The sequence below is a fragment of the Phacochoerus africanus genome, chromosome 12 (genome assembly GCF_016906955.1).
Source record: "Phacochoerus africanus isolate WHEZ1 chromosome 12, ROS_Pafr_v1, whole genome shotgun sequence".
NCBI lineage: Eukaryota > Metazoa > Chordata > Mammalia > Artiodactyla > Suidae > Phacochoerus > Phacochoerus africanus.
In genome coordinates this window covers 31,555,434-31,575,120 of record NC_062555.1, presented here as the reverse complement: position 1 = coordinate 31,575,120, position 19,687 = coordinate 31,555,434, and the positions used below count along the sequence as shown (strand labels likewise).

Genomic DNA, 19,687 nt, shown 5'->3' with positions numbered 1-19,687 from the left:
AAATTAATCTCGTGACTTTTAAAATACACATATAAAATACAAAACAGGAAAAACTAAGTCAAAATAAAAATTACTTAAAGTGAGGAATCAAGTGATATACATAATGAGTGAGATACCTGTCGAGAACTGAAATTATTTTTGAATTCTTGCAGCTGAAGCCCAAGGAGAGAAGCTCTGGGTTCCCATTTTCCTCTGAATGAAATAATTCCACTCATGAGTACTTAAATACAAAGTATTAAATGACATCAGTTTTCAGTTCGGTTATAAAACACACATCAGAATTTTTAGTTTTTAAATAATGTTTTTAAAGTAATAAATGCCTCAACAGTAGTTTAGATTGTAGAGAATTTATAATGACCATCTCTTCAACTATATTGGAAATAGCTTTTTAATCTATCTATTGAATTTTTATTTTTTAAGGACTATTTTCAAGACTTTTTATGTTAAGCAAAAAAAAACAAAAAACAAAAAACAAAAAAAACAGTGCAGGACGAAGGGAGTGACATTCTATCTTTAAAGTACATACAAAGGAAAAAAATAACTTATGACCAAAGCTATTCTACCTAGCAAGGCTATCATTCAGAATTGAAGGGGAGAAGAAGAGTGTGCCACACAAACAAAAACTCAAAGAGCTCACTGCCACTAAACTTGTCCTACAGTTAATGTGAATGGACCTTCTTGAAATGGAAAGAAAAGGCCATAACTAGAAATAAAATATATGAAAGAAAAAATATCGCTAATAAAGGCAAATATATAATAAAGGCAGTGGTTTAACCATTTAAAAGGGGGTAGTGTGAAGAATGAGCAGAGAAGAACTACAAAAACAACCAAAAGACACTTAACAAACTGGCAGTAAGTATACACCTATCAATAATTACTTTAAATGTAAATGGACTAAATGCTCCAGTAAAATGAGGGTGGCTGAATGGATACAAAAACCAAACCCATCTATATGCTGCCTGCAAGAGATTCATTTCTAATCTAAAGACACAGAGACTGAAAGTAAAAAGTTAGAAAAAGATAATCCATGCCAATGGAAACAGAAAGAAAGCTGGGGTAACAGTACTCTTAACAAACAAAATAAACTGTACAGCACTGACTATATGAAAGACATACAAGGGCACTGCATAATGATAAAGGGATCAATCCAAGAAGAGAATATAGCATTCAAAAATAGCTGTGAACCCAACCTCTGAACTTAGGTCTTATTTCATGTTTTTCTTTTTGTTCTATATTCTGAAAAATGTCATTTTTCAGTGTTATTTTATTTGAAATAACTACATTTTAGACTTTTTTTTTTGCTTTAAGCTCTTTTGTTCTCTGAATTTTCTTTATTCTGAAATTTCAATACCTAAAAGCTTAGCTTTCCATAATCATCTCATTCAGTTAATGAAGGAACAGTTATCTGTCATTTTTCCTTTGGTTGGAATTTTTATTGGAACCACTGAATTTATAAATTACTTTGGGGGAAAGTGGTATTTTAATGATATTTAACCTTTCAATCTATAAACATGGTATCTTATATATATGTTTACATTTTCCTAGAAATATTTAAGTGATTGCTTCATTTGCCCCTTTATAATAGTTAATACACACAGTAAAATTTAATTCACTGACAGCATTTTTTGTGGAACATTAAGATGTGGTTAACATGCAATTTTTTATATATTTATTGATACAGAATAGAATGTGGAAGACCTAGAAATGAACAACCTTCGTATTCACTATAGGTCAGTCTTAATACTATTCCTCAGTTTGAAAAAGGCTATATTCTCTTTTACTGTTTAAAGAGTTAAGCCTTTGCTGTTAGCCATATGAGAGGAGTAACAGATTTGAATATTTAGGATTCTGAGTTGTATTATCATCAGAGAATCATCTCATCTGTAGAGAGAGTTTAAAGATTCTTTTTTTCCTTTAAAAGGAGCTTTGCCACTGCTTTAACTCGGCCAGTCTTAAGTTATAACTTCACAATATCTTGGAAGATTGTTACCTCAACTGGTGGTCACCTTCCTGTGGCTCATTTAGAGGATCTGAGATAAATTCATGTCAGATCTTACTGACAAGAAACTAACTGGAATAGTTAACTAGATTCATTTTTGATGTTACGTGTTAGAAAATATTTCTTAATTTCTAGTTTTATTTTGGTTATAACTAGTTGTTTCTTCACATGATTAATCTAGTTATATAATCTTATGAGCCTTGTTTCTTCAAAATTTTTTCCATCACAGTATTGACAGATAAACTAACTTCTCCTTCCTTCGTGTCTAAATCCCATCCACTCCCGTAACTTATCCATTGTTTTTTTTAATTCTTTCCCAAACTTTCTCCTCTTTCACTCCTTTCTTTGAGTCCAAGTCTCTTTGACTTCTCTATGCTATCATAAGTAATTTTCCAAAGGAGAAAATTCAATTTCTATTTAATATTGAGCTTTAAGTGAGAATACTTGGGTTTGAATCCAGACCCTGACCACTTTAGCAGCCTTGAGCAGGTTAATCAATTTTTCTGATTCTCAATTGCCTCATCTGTAAAATGGGAATAATAGCTCATAGAGCCATGTCGAGGATAAAAGAATAGAATACATGAAAATACCCTGCACCATTCCTGGTATATAGTAGATCCTCAATAAATGTTAGTTTCTGTTTTGATAGAAACTGTGAGAGAAAATTAACACTGTCTCCCTGGATGATTAGCATCCAGTGTAAAGCATTACCTAGGAATGAGTTGTGTGATGATCTGAGCATCTGAAAAGCAAGAGAAAGCCTCAGAGAAAGACTTTGAAGGCTGAGAGGAGAAAAACAAAGAAAACGATTTTGTTCTTGGATTTTAATTTTGCCTTCCTTTTAAAAAACACAAAATTTTATCATAGTTATATCATAAAATAATTATTAAATGTAGAGTGTTTATACCAGAAAATTCAAAACATGAAAAGATAATAGTTACCATTAGGTAAAATCTAATAAGCTATGTGGGAAGCTGAAATCTTTAACTCAGTAGACAAGCCATTTTATATATTCCGTTCTGCTAAAAGATATATTTAGAAAAAATATCTTTTTTTTTTTTTTTTGCTTTTATACAGCTGCACCTGTGGCATGTGGACATTCCTGTCTGCATCTGTTTGCTTAAATCAGATTTATCAATTAAGAAAGAAAACTTAAATTTTTCTTTTTCTTCTTCTTTCTTTCTCTTTTTAGGGCTGCACCTAGAGCATATCGAAGTTCCCAGGCTTAGGGTTGAATTGGAGCTGTAGCTGCCGGCCTATACCACAGCCACAATGATGCTGGATCTGAGCCGCATCTGTGACCTGCACCACACAGCTCATGGAAATGTCGAATCCTTAACCCACTGAGCAAGGTCAGCGATCACACCTGCATCCTCATGGATACTAGTTGGGTTCTTAACCCACTGACCCATAACGGGAACTTCCAGAAAAAATATCTTTAGAAGTAATTTTATTCCTAAATGAATTATTTGTGATCTGACATGTTTTGGCCAGTAGAAAAATGAATCTAACAAATTCATTAAGAAATTTTATTTTTTAAAAACTGTCAAAATATGTAAATCTTTTGTACTTTTGTTGACTGTATATTTTAGCTGCAGTTCAATAAAACTTTGGCTTTCAGAGTTCTTTTTTGGCTCAGTGGGTTAAGGATCCTGCATTGTCGGAGTTCCCGTCGTGGCGCAGTGGTTAAGGAATCCGACTAGGAACCATGAGGTTGCAGGTTCGGTCCCTGCCCTTGCTCAGTGGGTTAAGGATCCGGCGTTGCCGTGAGCTGTGGTGTAGGTTACAGACGCGGCTTGGATCCCACGTTGCTGTGGCTCTGGCATAGGCTGGCGGCTACAGCTCTGATTGTACCCCTAGCCTGGGAACCTCCATATGCCGAGGGAGCGGCCCAAGAAATGGCAAAAAGACAAAAAAATAAAATAAAATAAAATAAAATAAAGGATCCTGCATTGTCACTGCTGTGGCTCTCATTATAGGTGTGGCACAGGTTTGATCCCTGGCCTGGGAACTTCTCTATGCCTTGGGCACAGCCAAAAAAAAAAAAAAAAAAAACTACTGCTTTCAATCTAAGTGGCAAAAAGACCATTTGCAGCATAAGTACTGAGTACTAGGTACAACTTTATTCTTTGTGTTGACTTTCAGAATCACACGCTAATTGACTAAAAACAACTTTCTAAGCAAATGGTGTTACTTGAATCATGATCCTTTCACAGTGAATACTATAAGGATTAATTTAAGGATTTGGGGTACTCTATTCTAAAAGCCAGTTTTTCCAAATGATATAAGTGCCTCTAAATATTTCAATCTCTCTCTCTTTTCTGAGACTTTGTGTTTTTAATTTGTTTTAAGCATATCTGTAACCGCTTTTTGAAGCACTTTTGCTATGGCTGCATTAAAAATCCTTGTCAGAGAACTCTAACATCTGTTTCTTTGCAGTGTGTCATGTGTTACTTGTCCTTTCGCATTGAAGTTGAGATTTCCCTGGATCTTGGTTTCACTAGTAATTTTTTATTGTATGCTGGACATTTCGAGTATTATGTTTATGAACCTCTGTATCTCATTTAAATCGTATGTTTCAACCAGACACCGTGCCAGCCACAAGGGGGTGGAAATCCATGTCTCCTGCTTGGCTTCTGTTGACATCCTCAGATTGAGGCACTTCATTACTGTTTTTGCATGGCCTCTGCATACACTACAGAGGGTACCTGGTTATAGCTGGACATAAATGAAAAGTTCTAACTCCTGAATTAGTCTTCTCTGACACTACCTGATTGAAAATGACAGATGCCTCATTACTCTCACGCAAAGATGGACATTTAGTCTCCTCACTCAGCCTTTGCAGACCAGGTTAGGGTTGAGGCCGTAGATTTTCTTCTGTGATGTTTTCAAGAATAGGCTGGTTATTATCTACAGTTTTTCCGTCTTAAAATTCTGTACCTTTCTGATTTTTTAGCTATGGAAGAAGGATGTTCTTGGGGCTTTTTTTTTTTTTCCTTTTTCGTCTGTTACTGTAGGATGTTAGCTTCTCCAGAATCTGGTCTGGGATGTATTAGGCAAAAAAACAAAGCCAGGGAAGTCACTGCCATGCCCTTACTTAGGTCTTATGGTCTCTAGCCAATCTATGTTCTCTCTGTCTTTAAGAATCTTACATTTTATTATACATATAACATCCAGGGGTTTTAGCTGCACTTAGTAGGAGTAAGGAGAAGTGCATTTACTCCTATATTGATTTTATTGGATATATTTACTTAGCAGGAGTATACTAGCAGTTTTTAAAAGTTATGTTAGGAAAATTTTACAGTATTTGAGTATCCAAACAAATGTGAAAACCAGCACAACTTTATTTTTGATGTTTTAACATGCTTTTTTCTGTTAACTCTAGGGCTGGTGGACTAGGCCTCAATTTTGTTGGTGCCAATGTGGTTGTGCTATTTGATCCTACTTGGAATCCAGCCAATGATCTTCAAGCAATTGACAGGTATAATTAGTGACAAAATTTAAAGCGACCTGCAAAATTTTTTTTTTTTTTTTTTGGCCATACCTGTAGCATGTGAAAGTTCTCAGGCCAGAGATCGAACCTGTGTCACAGCAGAAACCCAAACCACTGCAGTGACAATACTGGATGCTTAACCACTGTGCCAAAGGAGAATTCCAAATACTTTTAATCTAAAAATGGTCCTGAAATTGTTAGGGTGCTTATAATGTGACTGTGATTAGAAGATAGAGAAAACCTTGGAAAAAAATGAAAAACTTTTATTTACAATAACCCTGAACTTCTGAATCCACATGTTAGGCTGAAATCATTTATTTTTCATTCCTCTCAACAATCACATTATTTTCACGAGACTGATTTAGAAGAAAGAATAAATCCCCTGTACTGCTGGAAAACAGAAAAGGTCAATATTAGTAGAAGTTCTGAGAAACTTATGGAAGAATCTGTCTGGTCAAGAAAGCATCAGAGAAAAGCCACATTCCAAAGTGAGCAGGAAAGCCCAGCAAAATTTCAAACATAGGATCAGCAAATTCGGGCTGTGGGAGTGCATCCTTCTGGGAAGTCAATTAACGTACTGACTTTAAAACAAATTCCTCTCCCACATCCTGTACATAAAGAGGGATTGACCTATAACATGTGCTCCTTGATCAAAGCTGAAAGTATCGTTTCCTAAATTTTATAAACAAGGGAGAATCAGACAGGCAAACATCCAGTGGATGTTAGGACCAGATCATAAAGCATAGCATCCCAGACCAGCTTTCTCATACAATCCATTTCATCAGTGCCTTAGTTTTCTGAACAGAGTTTTTATTCTTAGGTATTCTATTCTTTTTGATATGAATGTAAATGGAATTGTGTTTTTTTTGTTTGTTTGTTTGTTTGTTTTTTGTCTTTTTAGAGCTTTACCACAGCATATGGAGGTTCCCAGGCTAGGGGTCCATCAGAGCTGTAGCCACGGGCCACAGCCACAGCCACAGCCACAGCAACGCCAGATCTGAGCCGCATCTGTGACCACACCACAGCTCACGACAACGCCAGATCCTTAAACACACTGACGAGGCCAGGAATTGAACCTGTGTCCTCATGGATCCTAGTCAGATTCATTTCCACTGAGCCACAATGGGAACTCCTGGGTTTGTAGTCTTAATTTCTCTTTCTAATAGTTTGTCGTTACTGTATAAATATACAATAGATTTCTATAATATTAATTTGTAGGCTGCATTTTTACAGATTCATTGATGAGCTCTAGTAGCTTTTTGATGGCATTTTTAGGCTTTTCTGAGTATAGTGCCATGTCATCCGTGAACAGTGACAGTTTTAAATCTTTGTCTCCAATTTGGATTCCTTTTACTTCTTTCTCTTGTCTAATTGCTGTGGCTAGGACTTCCAATACTATGTTGAATAAAAGTGACTGGGTGAGAGTCCTTGCCTTATTCCTGATCTTAGACGAAATGCTTTCACAGTTTCACTGTTGAGTAGGATGTTAGCTGTTGACTTGTCATATATGGTCTTTATTATGTTGAGGTGTATTCCGTCTATACTCACTTTTTTGGAAGATTTATCATAAATGGATGTTGAATTTTTTCAAAAGTTTTTCCCACATCTATTGAGATGACCGTATGATTTTTATTCTTCAGTGTGTTAATATGTTTTATCACATTGATTGATTTGTGGAGATGGAACCATACTTGCATCTCTAGGGTAAATATCAATTGATCAAAGTATATGATCCTTTTAATGTATTGTTGAATTCAGTTTGCTACTTTTTGTTGAGGATTTTTGCATGTATGTTTATCAGTGATACTAGCCTGTAATTTTCTTTTTGTATGATATCTTTGTCTGATTTTGGTATCGGGATATTGTTAACCTCATAGAATGACTTTGACAGTGTTCCATCCTCTACAATTTTTTTTTTTCTGGAATAACTTGAGTATAGTGTTAACTCTAAGTGTTTGTTGTTACCTGCGAAGCAGTCTGGTCCTGGACTTTTGTTTTTTGGTAGTTTTAAAATTACGGGTTCAATTTTACTACTGGTAATTAGTCTGTTCAAAATTTCTTTTTGTTCATGATTCAGTCTTTGGAGATTGTTCATTTCTAGGAATTTGTTCATTTCTTCTAAGTTATTCACTTTATTGGCATATAATTGTTTCTAGTAATCTTTTATGATGCTTTGTATTTCTGTGGTATTGGTTGTAACTTCTCTCATTTCATTTCAGATTTTATTGATTTGAATGTTTTCTCTTTTTTTTATTTAAAAATCTGGCTAAAGGTTTATCAGTCTTGGTTATCCTTTTGAAGAACCAGTTCTTGGTTTCATTGACTTTTTTTTTTTTTTTTGTCTTTTTAGGACTGCACCCACGGCACATGGAGGTTCCCAGGCTAGGGGTCTAATTAGAGCTGTAGCTGCTGGCCCATGCCACAGCCACAGCAACACTAGATCCAAGCCTCATCTGGGACCTACACCACAACTCATGGCAACGCCAGATCTTTAACCCACTGAGCGAGGCCAGGGATCGAACCCACAACCTCATGGTTTGTAGTCGGATTCATTTCTGCTGCACCACGATGGGAGCTCCCATTATCTTTTCTATTGTTTTTTTAATCACTATTTCATTTATTTCTGCTTTAACCTTTATGACTTTTTTCCTTCAACAAACTTTCAGTTCTGTTTTTTCTTTTTCTAGCTCTTTTAGGTAGAAGGTTATGTTGTTTATTTGAGGTTTTTTAAATTTTCCAAGGAAGGCTTGTAATGCTTTAATCTTCTAAACTGCTCTTATTGAGTCCCATGGATTTTGGACCATTGTGCTTCCATTTTCATTTGTCTCCAAGTCAATTTTTATTTCTTCTTTGATTTCTTCAGCAATCCATTGATTGTTTAGTAGCATATTCTTTAGTGTCACATGTTTGTGTTTTTGCAGAGCTTTTTTTTTATATACTTGATTTCTACTCTCATATCATTATGGTCAGAAAAGATGCTTAATATGATTCAAATCTTAAATTTACAAACTCGTTTTGTGGCCTAGCCTATGGTCTATTCTGGACAGTGTTCCATATGAACTTGAAAAGAATGTGCATTTTGCTGCTTTTGGATGGAAGGTTCTAAGTCTGTCTGAGCTAATATGTTGTTTAAGACCAATGTTTCCTGCTTGATTTTCTGTCTGGATGATCTGTCCATTAATGTAAGTGGGGGTTAAAGTCCCCTAATATTACTGTGTTACTGTTCACTTCTTTATGTCTGTTAATATCTGCTTTATATATTTAGGTACTCCTATGCTGGGTGCACATGCATTTACAATTGTTATGCCTTCTTGAATTGATCTGCTGATAATTCTGTATGTCTTTCTTTGTCTCTTGCTACAGTCTTTGTTTTAAAGTCTATTTTTTTTTCTGATATAAATATTGCTACCCCAGTTTTATTTTCATTTTTGTTTTTGAGGAATACTTTTTTCCATCCCTCACTTTCAGTCTTTAGCTCAAGGGTGAGTCTCTTGTAGGCAACGTATTTGTATCTATTCAACTACTCTATATCTTTTGATTATAGTGTTAACTCCATTTATTTTTTAATTTTTTAAAAAATTAAAGTATAGTTGATTTTTAATGTTGTGCCAGTTTATGCTGTATGGCAAAGTGCCTCAGTGTATATTTATATATACACACCTTCTTTCATATATTCTTTTCCCTCATAGTCTATCCCAGGAGATTGCATATAGTTCCCTGCACTATACAATAGGACCTTGTTGTTTATCCATTCTAAATGTAATAGTTGCATCGACTAACCCCAAACTCCCAATTCATCCTGCTCCCTCCCCTCTCCTCCTTGGCAACCAAATGGTCTGTTCTCTATGGATGTGAATCTGTTTCTGTTTTGTAGATAGGTTCATCTGCACCATATTTTAGATTCCACATACAAGTAATATATAGTATTTGTCTTTCTCTGACTTTATTCACATAGAATGAGGATCTCTAGTTCCATCCCTGTTGCTGAAAATGGTATTATTTTGTTCTTTTTTATGACTGAGTAATATTTCATTGTATATATGTGCCACTTCTTAACTCGTTCATCTGTCAATGGAGATTTAGTTTGTTTCTATATCTTGGCTGTTGTGAATAGTGCTGCCATGAACAAGGGGTGAATATATTGTTTTGAATTATAATTTTGTCCAAATGTATATCCAGGAGTGGGGTTGCTGGATCATATGGGGTAGTTTTATATTTGGTTTTCTGAGGAACTGCCGTATTGTTTTGCATAGTGGTTTTACCAATTTACATTTCCACCAACAGTGTAGGAAGATCCCTTTTCTCCACATTCTCTCCATCATTTGTTATTTGTAGACTTATTAATGATGCCCATTCTGACTGGTGTGAGGTGGTACTTCATTGTAGTTTTTATTTGCATGTCTCTAGTAATTAGTGATGTTGTGTGTCCTTTCATGTGCCTACTGGCCATCCTTATGTCTTCTTTGGAGAAATGTCCATTTAGGTCTTCTGCCCATTTTTCAATTGGGTTTTTTGCTTTTGTTGTTGTTGAGTTTTATGAGTTGTTTGTATATTTTAGAGATTAAGCCCTTGTTGGTTACATTGTTTACAACTATTTTCTCCTAGTCTATATTTCTTTTTTTTTTAATCGTTGCCTTTGCTTTGATTAGGTCCCATTTGTTTATTTTTGTTTTTATTTCTATTGCCTTGGCAGACTGACATAAGAAACATTTGTATGATTTATATCAGAACATGTTTTGCCTAGGTTCTTTCCTAGAATTTTATGGTGTCATGTCTTATGTTTGTCTTCATTTTGAGTTTATTTTTGTGCATGGTGTGAGGGTATGTTCTAATTTGATTGATTTACATGCAGCTGTCCAATTTTCCCAGTTAGTCCATTTATTTTTAAAGCTCTTATTGATAGGTATGTTCTTATTTCCATTTTGTTACTTGTTTTACAGCTGTTTTTGTAGTTCTTTTTTGTTCCTTTTTTGTTCTCTTTCTTGTGATTTGATGACTATCTTTAGTCTTATGTTTACATTCCTTTCTCTTTGTTGTGTGTGTTTAGATTTTTAATTTGTGGTTACCATAAGGTTTAACCTAGCACTCTATTTATATATATCTTTATTTAAAGTTGCTGATCTTTTAAGTTCACACACACTGAGAAACCCTGAATTTTTATTCCCTCCCTTGCCATGTTTACTGTTTTTGACATCATATTTTACCTCTTTTTATTTTGTGTATCCCAACTTCTTTTAGGTGTATACATGATTTTTATATTTTTGTCTTTTAATCTTCCTATTAGCTTTCCACATGGTTGATTTGCTACATTTACTGTATATTTACTTTTACCAATGATATCTTTTTACTTGTAATTTTTATACATCTGGTTGTGGCCTTTTCTTTTTCACATAGAAACATCCCTGTGTCATTTCTTGGAACCAGTTTGGTAGTGTTAAACACTTTTAGCTTTTGCTTGATTATAAAACTTTTGACCTCTCCATCAAATCTGTATGAAAGTCTTGCCAAGTAGTATTCTTGGTTGTAGATTTTTCCCTTTCATCACTAAATAATCATATTTGCTCCCTTTTGGCCTGCAGAGTTTCTCCTGAAAAGTCAGCCGATAGCATTATGGAAGTGCCTCTGTATGTAGCTTGTTGATGTTCCTTTGCCGCTTTTTGATATTCTCTATTTTAAATTTTTTCCATTTTAATTTTAATTTTCCTTGGTGTGCTCCTGTTTGGGTTGATTCTCTTTGAGACTCTGTGCTTCCTGCATCTGGATGTCTGTTTCCTTTTCCAGGTTAGGGAAGTCTTCAGTTATGCCTTCAAATATTTTCTCTGCCCCTTTCTCACTCTTCTTCTGGGACTTATATGCTGTGAAAGTATGCTTGATGTATTTCCATGTTTCTTTTTATTCTTTATTCTTTTTTCTGTTCAGCTTCAGTGATTTCCACTGCTATGTCTTCCAGATTCATGATCCATTCCTCTCTTTCATATAATCAACTATTAACTCCTTCTAATGTATTTTAAAGTTTTATTTATTTATTTTGTATTATTGCGGTATGACTGACATAACTTTATAGTATTTTTTATGAAATGTAGTTGATTTTCAGTACTATATTAGTTTTGGGTATACAGCATGATTCAATATTTTTATAGATTATACTCCATTGAAAGTAGTTACAAGATAATGGCTGTAATTCCCTGTATTATACAGTATATCCTTTTTAAAAATATATATGAACATTCTTTTTTTTTCATACTGTCTTCCACCATGTTATAATATATCCTTGTTGCTGATCTATTTTATGCAGAGTAGTTTGTATTTCTTAATCCCATACCCCCTTCCTCTCCCCACTGGTAAGCACTAGTTTGTTTGTCTGTATCTCTGATTCTGTTTCTACTTTTCTATATGCATTCATTTGTTTTATTTTTTAGGTACCACATATAAATGATATCATATAGTATTTGTCTTTCTCTGTTTGACTTATTTCAATAAGCATAATATTCTCTACGTCCATCCACATTCTTGCACTTGGCATAATTTCATTCCTTTTAATGGCTGAGTAATAATCCATTGTATATGTATACATATTCTTTATCCATTTGTGTGTTGATGGATACTGAGAGGCTATTGTATTTCAGTGCTTCTGTGAACATTGGGGTGCATGTATAATTTTGAATTAATGTTTTCAATTTTTCCAGATATATAAACAGATGTGGAATTGCTAGATCATATGGATCTGTTTTTAGTTTTTTAAGGAACCGCCATACTGTTTTCCATAGTGGCTGCACCAACTTACATTCCCACTAACAGTGTACAAGGGTTCCATTTCCCCCACATCCTTGCCAACATTTGCTATTTGTGGTATTTTTGATGATAGCCATTCTTAAAGGTATGAGGTAAAATTTCACTGTGATTTTGATTTGCATTTCTCTAATAATTAGTGATATTGAACATTTTTTCATGTCCCAGATAGCTATATATATGTCTTCTTAGGAAAAATGTCTTTTCAGGTCTTCTGCCCATTTTTTGATTGTGTTGCTTTGGGTTTTTGATGTTTTTGTTTTGCTTTGGGGGTTTGGGGTTTTCTTGGATATTGCTTTTTTTGTTTTGTTTTAATGAGCTGTATGAGCTATTTTGGATATTAACCTCTTGGCACTCATATCATGTGCAAGTATTTCCTCCCATTCCTTGGGTTGTCTTCTCGATTTTTGATGGTTTCCTTTGCTATGCCAAAGCCTTTAAGTTTAGTTAGGTACAATTTGCTTATTTTTACTGTTGTTTCTTTTGTCGTAGGAGACTAATCCTAAAACTGTTGCTTTGATTTATGTCAAAGATTGTTCTGGCTGTGTTCTCTTCTATGAGTTTTAAGTTTTAGTTCTTACATTTTGGTCTTTAATACATTTTAGTTTATTTTTGTATTTGGTAAGTGTTCTATTCATATTGTTTTACATGTGGCTTTCTGGTTTTCCCAGAACCACTTATTGAAAAGACTGTTTTTTCCATTGCATATTCTTGCCTTCTTTGAAATAGATTAGTTGACTGTAGGTGCATGGGTTTATTTCTGGGCTCTCTATTCTGTTCTGTTCGTCTATACTAAGGAAAAATGTTAGGGAAAAAGTTTCACTTTCAAATGAAAAACTCTAATTCAAAGCCATATGAAAATATAAAGTTCTCCGATACAGGTAAGCACATAACACATTAAAAAAACAGTATTATTATAATTTTGGTTTGTAATTGTGGTTTTTTTCTATAGAATTTAAAAGACAAATGCATGAAATAAGTGTAAGTCTATTTTAATGGATATATGACTTATAAAGATACAATTTATGACATAAGATAAAAAGGTGATGGCAGAGCTGTAAAGGAGTATTTTTTTAATGCAATTGAAATTAACTTGGTGTCAATTTAATATAGAACTCATTTGAATCCACACAGTCTGCCTTGAGGAACCTGCATTTTTAACTAGCCTCTTGCTACTGACTACTGCCCAGGAAAATGGTCGGTTGAAATCCACAGAAAGTATCTCCATTTCTTTTTGTTTCAAAATTCAAATGTTGTTTTAACAACACTTGTCATAATTTTGTTCTTTTTCTCACCATCAAGACCTATCTTATTTATCTCAGAGTTCTCTCAAAACACAGTTCACTGTGCTTTGGCATTCAGTGAAAGTTCATTGACAATAAAACTAAATGAACAACATTTCTCTTCCCATCCCTCACCTCCTATTGATTGACAGGAGGAACCAAAAAGAGTAACAAAGATACTGACCTCCACATTGTATAACACTTTCTCAACACTTGTCTTTACATAATAAAAATCCATTTACATATCCATACTTTATGGACTTAGAAATTGATGAAGGAGTTCCCGTCGTGGCTCAGTGGTTAATGAATCCGACTAGGAACCATGAGGTTATAGGTTCGATCCCTGACCTCACTCAGTGAGTTGAGGATCTGACATTGCCATGAGCTGTGGTGTAGGTCACAGACGTGTCTCGGATCCCACATTGCTGTGGCTGTGGCGTAGGCCAGAGCTACAGCTCTGATTAGACCCCTAGCCTGGGAATCTCCATATGCTGCAGGAGGGGCCCTAGAAAAAGCAAAAAGACAAAAAAAACAAAAAAAAAAAAGAAAAAAAAAGAAATTGATGAAGATCTAGTGTAACATTTTATAGAGTATTTTTCTGTAGAGATTAAATAATATGTATTCTAACAGAATCTATCCCTTTCAGCAAACATTGGGCTTACACCCAAAAGACATTTCCTTAGATCCATTTTTAATTTTGTTAGACCCAAATCCATTGTGAGAGAGAAAGGGATTATGAGCTCCTCTCTAGACCATAGGATGGAAGTGAGAATGCAGTAACTTACTCCTGGCTTTGCTGTGTCACAGGAGCCCCCATTCTTCTCTGGAAATACAAGGTTTCCAGGACCCTAAAACTGCCTCTGGTAAAAGCCCTTCTCTGTGAGGAGGAGTGGGTGAAGGAGGCAGAGGGAGCACCAAATATTACAACCCAGTGTGACTTTATAAGGTCAAAATTAAATTTCCCCCAAATTGTAGCATTTTCAAGCATGAGGCAGTATGGCTTTGCTCTTGATTCCCCCCATGATTGTAACAGGTATTTAGAAACAGGTGACCTCATTCAGAACATCCAGTAAAGCTTCCACCTGGGAAAAGCTGAAGGTACTAGACCTATAGTTAACTAATGTGGTGAGTCAGGTTAGAGTTTTAATTAGCACTGTGGTCCGTATCAAACACCTGGGGTACTAATCAACTAAGTGATCCAGTCACAGACTGCTCAGAAATCTGTGTGGACAAGGGCTATATAAATCTGTACTTCCATAGACTTGCCATTTGGTTGACTGTTGTTCCCCAGCTGTTTTTTTTAATTTTTTTTTTAAGTTTCATGGAGGTATAGTTAACATACAATAAACTGCACATATTTAAAGTGTGCAGTTGCTAAGTTTTGATATAGGTATACATCATGAAAGCATTTCCACAATCAAGATAGTGAACATATCCATAACCCCCCCCATTTATCCTTGTCCCACTTTGTAATCCATCCCTCTTGCACTTCCCAAGACCTCTGTTCCCAAGCAACCACTGTGGATTAGTTTGCATTTTTGAGAGTTTGATATAAATGGAATCTTTCATAAGGTTCTAGACCACCAGAAAAGAAAAATCTGAATTTAGGAACAGTTTCTGGGCAGTGGAACATGATGTTGGTAACAGAAATGAAGTCGACATGTGTATTTTTTCTATGATACTTTATTCCTTAATGGCTGGCCTTTTTATATGCATTTCTATTTTTATATTATTACTAAATAATATAGCATATCTCAACATAAAATAGGTCTTTTTAATGTAAAATTTTAGTAATGTTTCATTTTTATATCCAAAAAGCCACCTCCTGAACCCAAAGTTGTTTCGCTTGATCTTAGTTGCCTTTTGTTTGTAATCTTTTTGCAGAGCATATAGGATTGGGCAATGCAGAGATGTCAAAGTGCTTAGGCTGATATCCTTGGGAACTGTGGAGGAGATCATGTACTTACGGCAGTTATACAAGCAGGTAAATACATTTCCCTTTCTCTAATTAAAAAGTAAATAATTTCTCAGTTTTCAAAAATTAGTAATGAATTTGTGTAAAAATATTTTACTTGAGTCTAGCTAATGAGAACTAAATAAGATTAGGAAATATGCTCTAGAATCCATTTCTATAAAACAGATTACTTCTTTAGGTTCATTGAATCTTAGAGCCGAAAATTTCCTAGAGCAGTATTTCTTCAGTGTGCACATGAATTACTAAGGAATCTTTAAAATACAGATTCTGACTCAGTAGTTCTATGTGGAACCTAAGATTCTGCATTTTTAAAAAGCTCCTGGGAGTGCCAGCATGACTAGTCTGCAGACCACAATTTGAGTAGCAAGGTCACAGCTCCCCAGACTGTGGGCCAAGACAGAAGTATATGCTGCAGATGGGTACAGGTGCACCCACACATCCTTTAGTGCTCTGGGCAGCAAGATTAACTAAGCCAGCTTCCAGCCTTGAGCAGCCTCCTCTCCAAGTAGATGCTGATGTTTTACCATTTGTGTGTCATGACATGAAGAAGACTGGGGAGGAATACCTTAGAGATACCTAATGCAAATGTTTCATGTTGTATATAAAGAAACTGGGACCTGGGGAACCCCATTAAATGGAATTATAGGAATAGAACTCAAGTGCACTGACTACTGTGCTGGTGCTTTTAATATTCATCTAAAATTGCATTAACTCTTTAATATCCTTAGGGTATCAATTACTACCCTATCTGTGCCTCTAAATAAAGTTTATTTAGTTTATAATTGCCCACTTGAGAAGATCTGGAATGAGGTTCAAGTTTAATTATAAATGTTAAATTTGAATTACTCCCTATATATTCAGTTGGAATCTATTTAAGAGCAAACATCTGCCACATGTGGTGGTAGTTAACCTAAGAATGATCCAATCTTAAATTTATGCTATTTTCTTAATTCTAAAAATAGAATTGTACACAGCAGTTTTTATTTTTCTTAAAGCAATTAGCTCTATAAGAAACCTTTAATCTTTTTGTTCTTTGGTAAGTGCAACTACTTGAAAATTATTATTTCACTCATATTTAACTAATCTTGAAAAATATAGGATAGTATTTTTTTTTCATCTTAGGAGCAGCTCCTTAGAATACTACCTTTGACTTGTCGCAAGTAAGTCTTTTCTCAATCTTGTAGTAAGTTTTCTCAATCCCATCACTATATATATTTCCTTTTTGTCTATTCATGACTCATTTAATGAAATAAAATGGCCTGTTATATAACATATTTTATGATAATATGTAATAAAAAGTCTTCAGGAGATAAGGGTAATTTAAGTTTTCAGAACTTTGTTATGATCTAATTGCTTATTAAAATAAGCCTCTTAGGGAGCAATTCAGCTGTGCAACTTGGTAGGCCCAGATAAGATGACAATTATGTGAGGAAATGGTATGAATGTGATTTAAAGATTGATTGGAGTATAAACCAAGGGTGCAAATGGCAAACACACTCTAGTCTCACAGTTGTTCTTTATATCTCTTGAGGAGGAAAAAAATCCAAAATTATGTTTTGGAAGAAACCTATAAAAATGTTAGAAAGCAAGAAAATTTTGCTCTGTGGACCGGAAATGATATGAAATCCTGAAAGACAAAAGGCAGTTGAGATCAGTCTGAGGAAGAAAACTAGCTAAATTCAGGAAAAGACTACTGAAAACGGTAGGTGTAACTTGTGGATATTCCAAGCTTAGGGTCAACAGATACTTAAAAAAGAAAGGCGCCTTGGGTTAACTGTGATGCCCCCTCTTTGGGGCATTATTCATGATCTAATGAGATAGTTTAATCCTTGCACTCTTTCCCCATTGTACCAAATTGCAGCCAATGGAAATGTCTGCTCTCCAGCAGAAACAATAAGTAGAAATACTGAAAGAAGCAAGACAGAGCTCCAGATTTTTGCTGATATCAGAAAGTCCCTCCCATTGCCCAGAGTAATAAGTAACTTGCAAACACCCCCTCCCCTTACTTTGAATACTTACTACAGTTGGCTGAGATAAGCTTGTAAGGCATTTGAAGACAGATAAAAACCCCCTCTCCCCCAAAAGTAATTAGTATTGAACAGTTTAGGAAACACTATATACATGGCCCTCAAAGATACCAGATCCTAATCCTTGGAACCTGTAAAATGTTACTTTATATGGAAAAAAGGGGTCATTGCAGATGTGATTAAGTTAAGGATTTTTTGAGATGAGGAAATTAGCCTGAAATGTCTAGGTGGGCCCTAAAGCACAAGAGTCATTAAAAATAGGAAGCAAAGGGAAATCTGACACAGACAGGAGAGAAGGCAGTGTCACCACAGAGGCAGAGAGTGGAGGGATGTGGTCACAGACTAAGGAATGCTGGCAGCACCAAAAGTGGGAAGAAGTGGGGAGGAGATCTCCCCCTAGAGCCTGTGGAGAGAACATGGCTCTGCCAAATCTTTATTTCATTCCAGTAATACTGATATCAGACATCTGGCCTGTAAAAACTGTAGAGAATAAATTACCACCAGGTTTATGATTTTTTACAAGAAACGTAGGAACTAATATAGGCACTAGAAAAAAAAATTAACCTCAGAGAAAACAAAATTAATAGAAAAGAGTAAAAGCGATTTTTAAAGAGATAAATATGCAAAAGTAAGTGAGGTTGTAAGATGCTGGAAACAAGAAAAGACTACTAGGAAAAAATCCGTTAAGAGATTCAGAAAATGAAATACTCCCATGATAGGCTGAATAGCAAAGGCCAAAGTTTTCATCTAAAAATAAGAGCCAAGCAATTGTTCTTGATTCCAGACCAAAAAGGCAGAGACAGAACATGTGTAAGAAAAGTTAGGAGTAATGAAGGCTTGATCTAGAATTTCCGGTATCACTCTTTCAGCTGAAGGAAGGAACAGAAGAAAGAGAAGGCAGAAGCCTCAAAAAAGGAAGAAACATTTTAAAAGTAGGAAACAAAGAGTCCACAATTATAGAGGCCCACCGAGTACTAAATTGAATAAATAAATATGGATCCACACTTAGTTTGTCTTTCCATAATTGTAAAACACCAAGGATAAAGGGAAAAATCCTTAAAATTTCCAGAGATAAACTTTATGGAGGGGAAAAAAAAAATATCTACAAAAGAATTAGAATTAGATAAATAGCTAACTTCTTATTAGTGATACTAGATGTTTAGGAACCGTAACTCCAAAGGAGGGAAAGTGATAGCTCTATATTGTCCAAGAAAATGAATTAAATTTTAATTCAAAACTTTTCCATAAAGAAAGATCCTAGCCTAGATGACCTTACTGATAAATTCTATTAAATATTTAATATTCTTCTTGAGAACAGAGAAGGGAACACTTCCAACCCACTCTAGGAGGATAAAAGAATCCTGATGCCAAAATTGGCAAAGATATTACAAGAACAGAAAATTATAGGGAGTTCCTGTTGTGCTGCAACAGGATATGAACCCAACTAGTATCCATGAGGATGCAGGTTCAATCCCTGGCCTCACTCAGTGGATTAAGTATCTGGTTGGTGTTGCTGCAGGCTGTGGTGTAGGTCGCAGATGTTGCTTGGATCCCGCATTGCTGTGGCTGGGTTGTAAGCCAGCAGCTGCAGCACTGATTTGACCCCCAGCCTGGGAACTTCCATATGCAGCAGGTGTAGCCCTAAAAAGAAAAAAAAAAAAAAAGGAACAGAAAATTATAGACAAGTATGTCTCATGAACATAAATGTAAAAATCTTAAAGCCTCTGTCAGAAATTGAATTGTGCCCCCCCCCAAAAAAATTAAATTAAAAGCATATGTTGAAGTCCCAAACCCCTGGTACCTGTGCGTGGTATCTTATTTGAAAGTAAGGTCTTTGTATATATAATGAAGTTAAATGAGGTCACACTGGATTAGGTTGGTCCTTAATCCAATAACTGATATTCCCATAAGAGGGAAATTTGGATACAGACACAGAGCGAGAATGCCATGTGATGACAGAGGCAAAAATGGGAGTGATACAGCTAAAAACTGAAGAATGCCAAGAACTGTCAGCAACTCCCAGAAACTAGGAAGAGGAAAGGAAGGATCTTCCCTTAGAACCTTCAGAGAGAGCACAGCCCTGCCAATATCTTGATTTCAGACTTTTAGCCTCCAGTACTG

The 19,687-nt window shown here is 35.2% G+C and overlaps 1 protein-coding gene across 3 annotated transcripts in view; it reads left to right on the top strand.

Annotated features, from left to right (window-relative positions):
* Nucleotides 1–19,687, top strand: part of ERCC6L2 (ERCC excision repair 6 like 2) — a 150,745-nt gene that overhangs the window by 78,212 nt on the left and 52,846 nt on the right. For all 3 annotated transcript variants that reach the window (XM_047754776.1, XM_047754775.1, XM_047754777.1), the window contains 2 exons: nucleotides 5,385–5,480; nucleotides 15,449–15,548. In XM_047754776.1, coding sequence (XP_047610732.1) covers nucleotides 5,385–5,480; nucleotides 15,449–15,548 — 196 coding nt within the window. The remainder of the gene's footprint in view (nucleotides 1–5,384; nucleotides 5,481–15,448; nucleotides 15,549–19,687) is intronic.